General features: G+C 55.3%; 1 protein-coding gene across 4 annotated transcripts in view; it reads right to left on the reverse strand.

Annotated features, from left to right (window-relative positions):
• The window catches only part of SIN3B (SIN3 transcription regulator family member B), a 38,956-nt gene continuing 25,999 nt past the window's right edge, over window positions 1-12,957 (reverse strand). For all 4 annotated transcript variants that reach the window (XM_011366866.2, XM_011366868.2, XM_011366867.2 and 1 more), the window contains 9 exons: window positions 12,146-12,384; window positions 11,249-11,432; window positions 8,625-9,243; window positions 7,926-8,095; window positions 4,926-5,099; window positions 4,474-4,566; window positions 2,896-2,990; window positions 2,023-2,227; window positions 1-1,873 (listed from right to left, as the gene is read on the reverse strand). In XM_011366866.2, coding sequence (XP_011365168.1) covers window positions 1,643-1,873; window positions 2,023-2,227; window positions 2,896-2,990; window positions 4,474-4,566; window positions 4,926-5,099; window positions 7,926-8,095; window positions 8,625-9,243; window positions 11,249-11,432; window positions 12,146-12,384 — 2,010 coding nt within the window. In that variant the 3' untranslated portion in view covers window positions 1-1,642. The remainder of the gene's footprint in view (window positions 1,874-2,022; window positions 2,228-2,895; window positions 2,991-4,473; window positions 4,567-4,925; window positions 5,100-7,925; window positions 8,096-8,624; window positions 9,244-11,248; window positions 11,433-12,145; window positions 12,385-12,957) is intronic.

A 12,957-nucleotide genomic window follows, 5' to 3' on the forward strand; every position in this document is an offset into this window, starting at 1 on the left:
TTTAGGTCAATATTTTTAACTTTAATGTGCAAATAAATAGAAAAGGAAACTACATTCAAAACAGCTGCAAAGGAAGTCCAAGCCCCAGAACAGAAATTCTTCAAAAACAGAAGAGAGCTCCCTAGAAGCATGCAGGGTGGGGGCTCAGGGGTCTGGCCCACAGCCCAGGCCCCTTCAGAGGCACAGAGGGGTGGTAGGCTCCCCAGGGGGCCGCTGGGTGGGGCTGGTTCAGGAATTCTGAAGATGAGTTCCTTTCTTACAAAACAAAGATGAGGACAAAGTGCCTGGATTACACTCAGAGAAAACATGGGTGGGGGGACCCCGGGAAGGACATGTCAGCTTTGGCCCAGGCCTAAAGTCAAAGGCTTCACAAACCTTGAGTTCCACAGGTAACTTCTAGAGTGTTCTAGAAAGAAGTCTCTACTTCCGGGGACCGTGGGTTTGGCACAGCTCAGCTGCAGGAGGGCGAGGGCTGCAGTTAGCAGAGAGGAGGCTGCACAGGACGGTTCTAGGCCCACTGTCCATGGATCCCAGTCTGATGGCGCCAGAGGCTCGACAGGGTTTCTCATGGTGCAGTAAGTTTAAAGAGCTGGTCTCCAGCCCGATGTGCTTGGCGTTCTTGGCACAGAAAGCCTTTGATGCCTCGGCCCCACATGCTCACACCCTTCCCAGGTGGCAGCTGCAGAAACAGCAGTGTCAGGGCAGGTGTGGGGAGGGCTCTCACCCCCTAAGAAGCCGAGTACCTGGCTGTTGCAGAACTTATAACCGCTTAGAGAACGTAAAGGAATAAATACGTGTGTGCATTTACGTATTTCTAGAATGCCCATCTTAGGTACACGACCCCAGCCCAGAGCCCTCCCCGCATGGGCCACTCAAGCATGGTGGGAGTGTCAGGCCAACCCCTGTCCCCTCACAGACCAGTCTGGCTACCAGATCAACATAGGATTTGGCGTCTCTTTTCGAGAGCAGGGTCTGCTGGGCCATTCTAGTACAACCTGCCAAGCCCACATCTTGACAGTGGGAGCCTAACAGTCTGGCTGAAAGGCTCTTCCCACTGTCAGAGCTACAAGCCTGCAGGCCCAGGCCGTCCACTGGCAGACATGGGCGTTGCCCAGCTTGGGAAATGTTTCTGGAAGCTCCCAGAACCGCCTGGGAAGGACATGCTTTTCAAGCAGGTCCACCATCCTGACACCTTCCATGCTAGAGGCCCTTGAACACTGACCCCTCCCAAGGCTTGTTGCCAACTTTTCCAGCCACCTGTGCACCAAATGACCATCATGGCCCCGCCCAGGGATTTGGCACCGACGATGTCAGTGCCCAGCAGGTGGGTGAACGCAACTGCTTGCTCCTTGGCAAGCGTGTGAATCCTTCCCTTTCTGGTAGGGGCTGAGGCCCCAGAGTTCAAGTGCAGGGGGTTCAGGTATGGCACAAGATGGGCGCAAAGGAAGCTGGGGAGCTGAGGGGAATGGCAGCATGGGGCTGCAACCAACACGACTCCCTTCTCTGGAGCTGGCTGCCTGTAGCAGCAAGGCTGGGGGATGCTCCGCTTCCCTTAGGTGGTTCATGAAAACGCCCCTGAGGGACACCCAGGCTGAGGAAGCGACTGCACCAAGGTGCATGTCGTGGAGGCCGCGAGGGCGCATCAGGGCGAGGCGGGGCGGCGGCTGTACTGCACACGGTAGCGGGTCACGGGCAGGCCATGCACATGAGCCGTCTCGCAGAGTGTCTTGCAGGGAACCATGTCCTCGTCCTCCTCTCCCATCAGCCAGTCCTGCACCAGGCTGGCTGCCTCCACTGTCACGTTGTCCTCCAGCCAGCGGCCGTGCCACTCCTCAAAGTGCTGGTGGTGCCGAAGCAGGACCAGGGGCTGCACCTGTAGGGGGAGGGCGGGGTGGAGAGCCAGGAGGCCCAAGCACCCCAGAGAGCTGTATGTTGGACCCAGGTCCTCAGGATGGGGGCCCAGGCACCTCCAGCCGGCTGTGGGCTGGACCCAGGTCCCTAAGATAGAGAAAGGAGAAGTACCTGCTTGGCCCGGCAGAGGGTCCCCCGGCGGTACATGTAGTCCTCGGAGTTCACGATGAACATCATCTTATGGGAGCTGAGCTTGAAGCGGCAGTCCACGTTGCAGGCGCTCTCCACACCCACCAGCCTCTTCCAGGAGCCCTTGGCCTCACCGCGCAGAGCCCGCACTTGCTCGCACTGCCACCTACGAAACTTCTTGAGGTTCCTGGGGGCCAGAGGAAGATTTGCAGACCAGGAAATCCTCGGCCAGACTTCCCAGGGGTCAGAAAGATGCAAATCGAAGCAAAACACCACCACCTAAACCCTTAAATCCAGTGAAAACCAAACCCAGTCACACCCTGCTGGCTCCTCCCACTTGCTTTCTTGGTCCATCCAACAGAGGAACCTCTTTGCCCAGGATCTCCTTCTCTGTCTCCACTCTCCCCAGATCTGGTCTACTTTCCTTCCTCAGTCCCAGCCACATCCCTCCCTCCTTGCTGAGACACTGTCTTAAGGATCCCTCCTCCAGGTTAGCCCCCACCTGGCAAATGGTCCCCACTTGAATCTAACACCCACCAACAGCCTCCACTGATCTTAAAGTCCACTGTCTGAACCTAACCTGAGATGAGATCTGGTTCTTCCTGGTCCCAGTATGGGGTCCCACGAAGCCACCACTCCTGCCTCTGGCCTGATCCCTGCATTTCCGGTAGCTTCTCCCTCGGGGGCCCTCACCCCCTCCTCATGGCCCTGAAATTACTACTCTCCTCACCCCAGACCTCAGGAAGACAGGGCCCCACTCGCACATATCAGGCTCCCAAGAAATGATCCCAGATGGAGGAAACACTGTCACTCAACCCCATTCAAGATGGGGGTCTTCCCGGAGGGCCCTCTCACCTCTGTAGGAACACAGGCTTCAGGAGGAAGCCCTCTGTGGGTGAGTTGGATGCACCCTCAGTTCCCACGTACTGTTCCACGTACCGAGCCAGGTGCTGCGGGGACAGAGGGAGACAGCCATGACTCCCCTGAAAATCAGGCCTCATGGCCAGGACCGAGCTCAGGGCTCCCTGGGATGTCATCCACACTCCTTCTAAAGCTTTAGGGGGATGGCAGCTGTTGAAGACCCTGACATGTAAATGAAACCACCAGACTGCAGCTAGGGCAGGACGTGTTTAGGAGAATTCTCTGCTGTGTAATGACCTTTCTGTATTTGTCGAACAGGAAGTTCACATGGGGGATGGAGGCCCCCACGAGGAAGACAGCGGAGTCCACGAATGGATGTCAGAATACCAACAATAGTAGGAAGAGGGCAAGACCAGGTTGAAGGTGGGGGCAAGCAGAAGGTGGGGCCACCCGAGTCCCGAGTGGGCATGGCTGGTGGTGTCTAAGTGACCCTTCACTGCTCACCACCCCGTTAAAGCCAGAGGTTGACAAAATCATACATGCTGGAAACTTCCAAAAGCGGCAGGCTACGCAGGCCTCCACCCTCGCTTGTCTTAAAAAAGATTTCCTGCGTGAAGCAGGCAAGGAAGACTGCTGGGAGGAGAGGTCCCTTGGCTGTGGTGGGTGGCGGGGCAGGCCCTGCTCCCAGGTGCGCGAGGACAGCACTGTCACTGCACCTTCGTGCTTGTCCAGAAAGAGCCCGGAGCAAACACGGCGCCTTGGCTCCCGGTCCACAGAGCTTAGCTGCTTGACTCAAGGCCAAAAAGGCAGCAACAGAAATCATATTTTTGATGTCTTTACTTGGTTACACACTGACTCCAGAAAATGTTCTGATGTAGTCAAGTGTGAGGGGACTGTTGTATTTTGTCTGGGACAAAACAGTTCCTGGTATGTGAGATTTTTGGTGATAAAATCAGGAATATCTCAGGTAAATTGGGACGAGCTGTTCACTACTGTGGGTTGGACTGTGTCCCCCAAAAAGACCTGGTACCTGTGAATGTGACCTTATTTGGAAAGACTGTCTTTGAAGATGTAACCGAAGTAAGTTAAGGTCACACTAGAGTAAGGTGGCCCCTAAATGCCTGGTGTCCTTATGAGAAAACAGAGACCAAGGGGAAAAGTCTACTCTAGTGGAATATGCGACTCAGAGTGTGGGCCAGGAGGATGTTCTGGTGATTACGGCAAGGGACCTGGAGCCCGGAGCTTTACGCATGGGGAGTGCAAAGGTCACACAACTGAGTGACCATGCTGGCCACGGGCTTGATGGGGATGTCATAGTGTCTGCAGCAGGCGGGAAGAGCCAGGGTTTGGGGGAGGGCAGCCTGGCTCTCACACAGCCCTCCTGCTCTGGGACACACCTTTAACCCCTGAGGGCTTGTCTGCAATTCCTGCCCAATCTCAGGCTCGCATGGAGAGTGTGTGGCCTGTGTTCATGTACGCGGCTCTTGGGGTAGGAGCCCCACGATGCTGCTCATGGCTGCCCCCAGCCCCTCAGCATGCACAAGGCAAAGAACCTAGTGCTATGGTCCTCACCTGAACCTCCACAGGGTCCTCTGTCTGGGCCTCCTCAGTGTCCAAGAGCTCAATTGTCATGATCACCTGCCCTTTACGCTGGAGGAACATCACCTAAGGAAAGAGGTGGGGCCAAAGCCTGAAGACAAGAGAACAGCCCAACCCAGACTGACACAGAAGAGGTCGAGAGGTCATCAATAATCCAATTTCACCAGCCTCCAGGACTAGATCCTTCCTCTGGGAACCATGTGCTGGGCGCCCGCCTCACAGGCCCTGTGGTGCCCTCTGAGGTGGGGGCCAGTATTAAGAGGCCCAGTTAAGGACGTGCTGGGTATGGGAACAGCTGCAGCAGAATCACGATCTAGCCCAAGCATGCACTCCGGGACCCAAAACAACGGCTGGCCTCTTCCTATTGTCGGCGACCCCCTTGCCTCCCCACCATCACATGGCACCAAGCATGGCTGGCCTCTCACCTTAAAGCAGTTCTCGTCAGCCATGCACCGCTCGGCCTTCCACTGGTAGCTGGTCTCCCTGGCGGCGCGGACACAGCGGGAGGACAGGTTCCCGCCAGCAGCGCCCCGCTTCTTCTCGTTCAGGTAGAGCTCCACCACCTTCAGACAGATGTCGTCGCTCACGAGGTGGTGCAGCTGGTTGGAAGAAAGAGCTGGTGGGTGCCCTGGCTGTGCGCCCCCCAACCCCAGGGGCGAGTGCAGCTGCCGCTCGTATTTCCTGCTGGGGCTCCTGCCTCACCCAAAGAGGACAGGGTAAGGTCCACGATGTGAGGTGAAGGTCAGGAGCCGACAGTCTACATAGGGTGACTTCAGCACAAGGTACAGAGTAGAGCAGACGAGAGCGAACCAGATCAGATCAGACTAAACTAGACCAGACCAGAAAACATGGACTAAAGCAGAGCAAACCGGCTCAGAGCAGAGTGGAGCAAACTGGACTGGACCAGCGAACCCTGTCTGGGTGTGAGAAACACGACTAAAGAAGGAAGAAAGCGAAATCGTTCTGAAACAGGCAATGATTAACTGTCTGAGAGTAGTGGGAGGGCACTTGGTTATTTTCCCTAAATGTTCAGCTATAAACGCAATGAATCCCTTTAATTCCTACAAAGACATTTAAAACCCTTAGGTTTAAGAAGAACAAGCAACAGAAATGGCCAGGGTGCAGGCTCAGACGGCGCCACTGTGAGTGGGCCCCACCTGTAGCCAGACTCACTACTAGCCTCGGGGACCTGGGCTTTTCCTGGAGTGTCGCTTTGCTGAATGAATACAGTAACATGTGGCCGCACGCGAGTCTCATAGAGTGCCTGGCGCACGGCAGGTTCCCAATAAACGTTGGCTTCTGTTATTGAAAACAAATAACACTAATAAAAATAAAAAAAGCAAGGAGCATGAATACAGCCCCTCCAAGGCAAACTACAGTGTCGGCGTGGAGGGGCCCTGTGAGTATCTGGTCCAGGGCATGTCCAGCGGGCTCCAGTGGAGCCGCGGCTGGGTCCCCAGAGCTGTGGCCCCTTGTGGGCAGACATGACCCCAGCCTGGGGGGTACAGCACTCAGCCCTGAGGTGTCTTGAGTCACTACTTCCAAAAGTTGTATGCAGGGCCCCATGCCTGCTACCCCATCAGCAGGCCGTGGTGGCCACGACTGTGGATGGTGACAGGGAGGGACAGAGACCCAGCCCAGCATGTAGAATGAAACAAGAAGGTTGATGAAGATAAAAGTGTTAAGTATCAGAATAGACCTGTCATTTTTGACGTGTCTTTGTAGCCAGAAGACTCGAAGCTTCCCATTCATCAATGAGAAATATTGGCAAACGGCGTGGACAGGCTCTGCACAAGCCAGGACGTCCAAACAGCCAGAGAGGGACGAAAAGGTGCCAACCCCATAAGCCATGAGGGAAATGCAATGTAAACCACCACCCCTCGGCCCAGGACAGACGAGACAGATGAGAGAGACTGCCAATCCCCAGACCTGGGAAGGATGCAGAGCACCTACCAGGAAACCAGAAACTTCTACCCCAATGGGCAGGCCTGCCTACACATCACCTGGGGGAGAGGAGGAAACGCCCAGATGGCCACCAGGAGATGTGCAGTGCTGCTCCAAGGGCCCAAATGGGAGCTTGTTCCCTAGAACCTTTTGAAGGCCAGGATAAAGGAGCCATGGGCATCTCAACAAACAGGAATGTCGCATAGTCATGCTACCTGACACAGCCAGCTGGGTGGTGTGCTTCCATTTACACACAGTTCAAGACCAAGGACGCAGTCTCAGTGTGAGAAATTAGAGCGGTGGGTGCCCGTGACGGGGAGTGGCTGGGAGGGGTTGTGGGTGAGGTGTCTGTATGTGAAGACCCACCCGACCTCACACTTTACGATTTGGGACTTTCTGTATGTGTGTTCTAAATCAATAAAAAGTTTCTCAAACCTGGAAGGAAAAGCCTCTTCTAGCATGTTCCCAGTGACTGTATCTGGCTGGGAGATTAATGACGTTTTGCTTTTCCTGGCTTCTCTTCCCCTTTACAGTGAACAGCCTTACTTGATAATAAGGAAACAAAAGTCGAGTTGAAGAAAAACAACTCCAGCGGTTATTTGAGCAGGACCCATGCCCCAGGACCACGACCCATGTCCCAGGACCACATCCGACCTGTCTGGGGCTTTGCTATTTATATTTACATAACTGGTTTCTTCTCTTTGACATCTGGCTCTTTGACATTTGGCTGTGAGCAATGTTTTGCTACTATAAATGATGCTAATGAATGGCACTGATATTCCCCCCACCCCCTGCGGAGTGGGCTAAGACTATACATTGCCAAATTACCATCACAAAAGGTTTGTCAGCAGGGACTCAAATCCCAGTAAGCCATATTCACAGCAGCCTTATCCAAATCACCCACACGTCCACCCACGGAAAAATGGATGAACACAATGTGGTCCACCCACAGTGGAATACTACTCGGCTGTAAAGAGGAATGAAGCACAGACACACACTATGACATGGATAAATCTTGAAAACAGCATGCTGAGTGAGAGAAGCCAGACACAGAAGACCACAGAGTGTATAATTCTGTGTATGTGAAATGTGTAAAACAGGCAAATCCATGAGGACAGAAAGCAGATTGGTGGCTGTCAGTGGCTAGCGGAAAGGGATAGGGAGTGACCGCTAATGGGGATGGGGTCTCCTTTAGGGGTGATGAAAACGTGCTGAAACTAGATAGAGGTGGTAGTTGTACAACACTGTGAATGTATTAAATGCCACTAAATTATTCACTTTAAAACGGTTAATATTACATTAACTGAATTCTATCTTGATTTAAAAAGAAGCTACTGACACAAGGCCAACTATACAGCATGAAAGTGACACAAGGGCCAGTTTTCAAAGTCGGAGATAGGTAGGGAGTTAAGGGGAGGGGCTGCTGCCCCATGTGCCAGGCCTCCTGCTGCCCTGCCGGCTGCCGTCCCTGGCCTGCTCACCTGGCGTGCGATGCTCTGCACCAGCTTGTCCATGGTGAAGCCGACGTAGGCGTGAATGGTGAACATCTCACGCAAGGTGTCCTCGTACTGCGCTGGGTCGATGCTGCCGTCCAGCAGGCTGCGCACCATGTCCAGGAAGGCTGGGTAGTACTCCTCCAACTCCACCTCACCTGGGGACGAGCAAGAGCCAGGTCACTCAGGGTCACGGCCATGAGGCCCCCACCAGGATGAATGCAGAATCTCCAAGGAACTGGGCAGCCCATGTTCCCCACCATCCGCTACAGATTTCCTAATGTCGGCCTGTGGCGCCAGGACAGAAGCTTGGCTGGGCGGTGGTTCCAGCATCCAGGCTCAGAGGAAAGTACCCAGAGCTGTGTGCCCAGGGAGGGCAGGCAATAAGGACTAAGGCTGTGGTCTGGCGATGCCAGTTTCTTGGTCCTGCCATGGCACTACAGCCAGTGGTATCACTACTGGGGGAGACTGGGGAAGGGTGTTCAAGACTACTATTTTCGTGACTTCTCATTTGAAATTTCTCATTGCAGACAACGTAATTATTTCAAAATGGAAAATCAGAAAAAATGCAAGGGACATTTCTGATGAGAAGCTATGAACTGAAACCTCTGAGGCCCGTGCAGGCAGCCGCCCATCTGCTAGCACCGCGCGTTACCCCCGGGCTCTGGCAGGGTCTGGGGGGCTCACTAGGCTGCTTCAGCCGCAGCTCCATGGCGGGGTCGTTGCCCTTTTCCCGACGGCCCTCGCAGAGCAGCTTCTCCCTCTCTTTCTCAGTCCGATACTCCAGGAGCTGCTTCTGTGCCTGGCGGTAGATCTTCAGGAGCCGGGAGCACAAGGTCTGGTGGAGGCGCAGGAAGAAGTACCAGTTGTTGTTGGCGAAGAAGAGGCTGTAGACGTCGTCCAGGGGCTTGTGCGGTGGTGGTGGTGGTGGCGGCAGCTGCTGCTCGGCGGCAGGACCCTCGCCTGCAGCCCCCTTCTCCTCTGGGGGGCTGCTCTGTGGCCCAGGCGGCAGCTTCTTCGGGTCACTGGGATCCACGCTCTGCCCTTGGGGGCTCCCCCGGCCCTCGTCAGCAGAGTCCTCCGATGCCCCCAAGTCCAGTTGCTGGGAGAAGAAGAGGCTGGGCACGAACTGGTGCACCAGCTGGTGGATGGTACCCTGGTCCTCCTTCTGGATGGCTGGCTGCCGCTTCACGTAGTAGCTTATGAGCGCAGCTGCATCCTCCAGGATCTGCCTGTCCTCGTACACGAAGATAAGGTGCGGCTCGCTGGAAGGGGCGCTGCGGCCTTCCGAGTGCTGCTCCTGGTGCTGGGGATAGGGTGGCTATCAGGCAGGAATCAACCCACTGGGAGAACACAAGATGGGGACCCAGGACTAAGGGGCTCTAATGGTGTCACACTGCCCAGGACCAGAATGAGGCCAACTTCCCTCCCACAACCTGGAGCAACATCTAGAGACTGAGGAATATGAGGGGAGCAGAGCCCCAGTTACCCAATTCTGGCTGACCCGGGCTGCCCACTGCAAGCTCTCCATGGGGATGAGGAAGGTTCAGGGTAGACCCTGGGCCTCATTCGGAGCCGCTTACACTTACACACAGCTGAGGACCAGGGGCTTCATCTCTGTTAGATATCAGGGCGGTGGGTAATGCCTACCTCAGCCCTTCACGCCTGCCGCCAGCCCCTCTACGGTCCTCCTGTCGCCCACCACAGGCCTCCCACCTGCCTGCTCCCACCAGTCTCCTCACTGAGTCCTGACCAACCAGACCAATTTGGTCAATAGGAGCACAGCCAGCTCTACTACACCCCTCCAGGCCCTCCCACACTGCTCAGCAGGAGACCCCAGCGCCTGGTATGCCACCCTGCAGCCTCAGTGCTTCACGGACCTGGTATTCTTCCTCTGATGCTTCAGGGGCACTGAGTTCTGTCCTGCCATGTGCAGGATCTTTGTAAAAACCTGTCTGCTTTTTCTCCCTAGAGAACGTGTCTCTGGATTCGCCCTTCCCCTTAGTCTTTACCTAGCTTAGTGATTTTTTTTTTTCTTGAAAACCTGAAGATAATCACTACTTCCTCCAGACTACCTTGAGCTGCCTGACAATGTTACCCGCCCCCCCCATTATGGAGGGCTGCCTAGGCTCTTGAGAAAAGTGAGATGGATGCCATCCCTGCAGGTGAGACCTCCTGAGGGTAGCGCTTGGGCCTCCCATGCTGTGCCTTGCCCCTCATCAGCCAAATGCTTCTTTCTCCTTTGCACCCAGGGGAAGAGCCAAGGAACTCAGTGGTCTTTTGGGCCATATCACCACCCCCAATTTAAGGATGTACTGCAGACCCCAAGACCTTGAGGATGGAGTCAGGGGCCAAGGGGTAAGCATGCCCTAGGGGTATCTCAGGGGTGTGTCTCAGGGGCCCCCAGCTGTGCTGCTTAAGAGGCTAGAGGCTTGGGCTAGTGGCCTGGCTCCTCTGCCTTCAATTTCCACACCGTAAGAGGAGGTAAGAGGAGGTAAGAGGAGGTACAACCGTTGGCTGCTGACATGAAGGATAAAAGAAAATAAGTGACCCTGCTAATGCAGGTGTTTGGTCATTGATGCTGTCCCGTCTCTGTGACCTGGGCATGGCCCAGGAGTAGTGCCCCTCCCTCGCCACTCCTTGGAGCTCCGGCTGACCTCCCTAATGGCCACATCCAGTGGCCTTCACTGCCCAGCCAGACCTCCCACCGCAGGCTCTTGTTAGTAACTTTCTCCGTGTATTTTTTCCCCTGCATGCATTTTTCAAAGGCCCAGATACTTAGAGCCCAAGAGACGGGCTCTGCCTGTTTTGTGGTTTGGGACTTGTGAGCCTGGACATTCCAAGACTGGCAAGAGGGCACGGTGCGGGGGCTGGAGGCAGAGCCCTGATCTCCTGCAACTAGCCTTGGCAAGTGGCCACCTCTTGTGTCTCGATTTTCTCATTGCTAAAATCTGGATAACGGTACAGCATAGGATGGTCTGTGGGCAAGGGTTACATGGGATGCTCCTCCTGGGGGTTCTAACGCTGCCTGGCACATACTGGAGCTGGAGAAAGCTGGAAGTGTCACACACCTAAAGGAAGGTCCGGCAAGGCCCATGGGGTGAGAGGGAGACCTCGCTGACAACAGCAGAGCTACTGCAGTCCTCCCACAGCCACTCCTAGTCTGGGTGCCACGGAAACATCCATCCTCACCCCTGGGCAGCCCTGTGAGGTCAATGCCACTAACCCTGCCTAACCACTGAGAAACAGGCAGAGAACTGTCACTGCCCGAGGCTGGGGTCTGCTCAGACATGGGCAGAGGAGGGCCTCACCTCGTCGTAGACACTCTCGATCTCATTGAGCAAGCTCTTGGAGCGAAGGGCCTTGGTGTCGTTCTGCTTGAAGTTCACGGCCTGGTGGTCCAGGGACTTGAGGTAAGCCTTCTCATACTGCTCCCGCCAGATCTTGTTGAAACCCTGCTGGGCCTCCCGCCACTCCTCTTCCTTGGCCTTCAGCCTGTGGGGACCAGAGGGGCTCAGCACAGGGACAGTCTGGGATGCCCGCCTGAGTCACCCATGCATAGGACCAGCCTGTCCTACACCCAGACCAGCCATCACCTTCCGAACTTGGGACAGCCAGCTCCCCACCTGTCTAGGCACAGGATTCTGTGTTGAATACAGGAGAGAGGAAGACAGGGAAGGAGGAATCAAAGGATCAAGAGAACCAATGTGGCCGGTTTTATGGTTTTTCAAACATTGCTGCCTCGGAACTAACCTCCTCCCAGTCCTGACTCCCACCACGGACCACACTCACTGTAGCTGTGAGCCTCATGAGGGAAGGGGCCGTGTGGGCGCCACTCAGCTCTGCAACCCCAGGGCTGTGCACGGCACCTGAGGGCGGCCACTTAACTGATACCTGTTCACCAGCATGGAAAGGCTCCTAAGACATATTACTAAATAAAAAGCAAGCTGTGGTATAAGTCCTACTCTTCATATTTAGATCTGATTTACGTGTATGGAAGAATGAGCTAGAAGGACATGGACGACCATTAACTGTACTTTCTTCTCAGGAGAAGAACAGGGAGATGAAGGAAGACTGGAAAACCCAGTAAGCCAGCCTGAGGCCCTAGGGACCACCCCCTTGTGATGATGCCCATGGCAAACAGCACGAGATTAGTGAGATCCCAGGGGGCCCCTGTGGTGGGCGGGGCAGCCAGAAGCTGAGGACACCTTTTGAGGACAACAGGGACAGCGGTGACGGGGTTTTTCTTGAGGCTCTCGATGATCTCCGGAGCCTTGTCACCATAGATGCGATGGATGGCACGGCGCTGGATCACCTCCGACGTGCCCCCCAGACAGTCATCCAATCGGAACTTCTCCTGGTCCTCTGGTGCCATCCGGGAAAGCTTCTTCTGTACGCTTTCCAACACCCGGATCGTGGCCAGGTTGGTCTCCAAGACTACGTCTAACTACAGAGAGGGAGACGAGAACAGGCTGGCAGTCAGGGAGGGGGTCAGCGGGGCCCCGGGGAGGGGTTTGGACCAGCAGAAGGGGTTCTCAGACAGAGCTAACAAACGCCATGTCTGAGCAGGGATGACAGGCATTAGAAAGCAGGGCCCTCACGAGGGTCTAGGGGCCTGACCAAGTGTGGCTGATTACAGGGCTGGAGTCTAGCCAGAGAAGGCAAAAATGCAGGACTCAGTGCTCAGGGCCTGAGACCGTGGGCTGATCACCACTGGCTGACCCCCTTCACAGGCACCAAGAGCATGTTTTGTTCAGTAATAAAAAGGAAGGAACCTGGGGCACACTTAGCCCCTGGATGGCTCTCAGGGCATGTGCTGGGAGAGCCAGTCCCCAAAGGGTACATACCATGTGATTCCATTTATGACAGTGAGAAAGACAGAGGACAGGTCAGTGCTGCCAGGGGTCAGGGCTGGGGTGGGGCCAGGAAGGAAGTGTTCGGCTATAAAGGGCAGAACGAGGGATCCCAGTGGTGGGCAGCTGTTCACTATCTTGGCCGTGGTGGTGGCCGTGGTAGTGGC

The sequence above is a fragment of the Pteropus vampyrus genome, unplaced genomic scaffold, assembly GCF_000151845.1.
Source record: "Pteropus vampyrus isolate Shadow unplaced genomic scaffold, Pvam_2.0 Scaffold126, whole genome shotgun sequence".
NCBI lineage: Eukaryota > Metazoa > Chordata > Mammalia > Chiroptera > Pteropodidae > Pteropus > Pteropus vampyrus.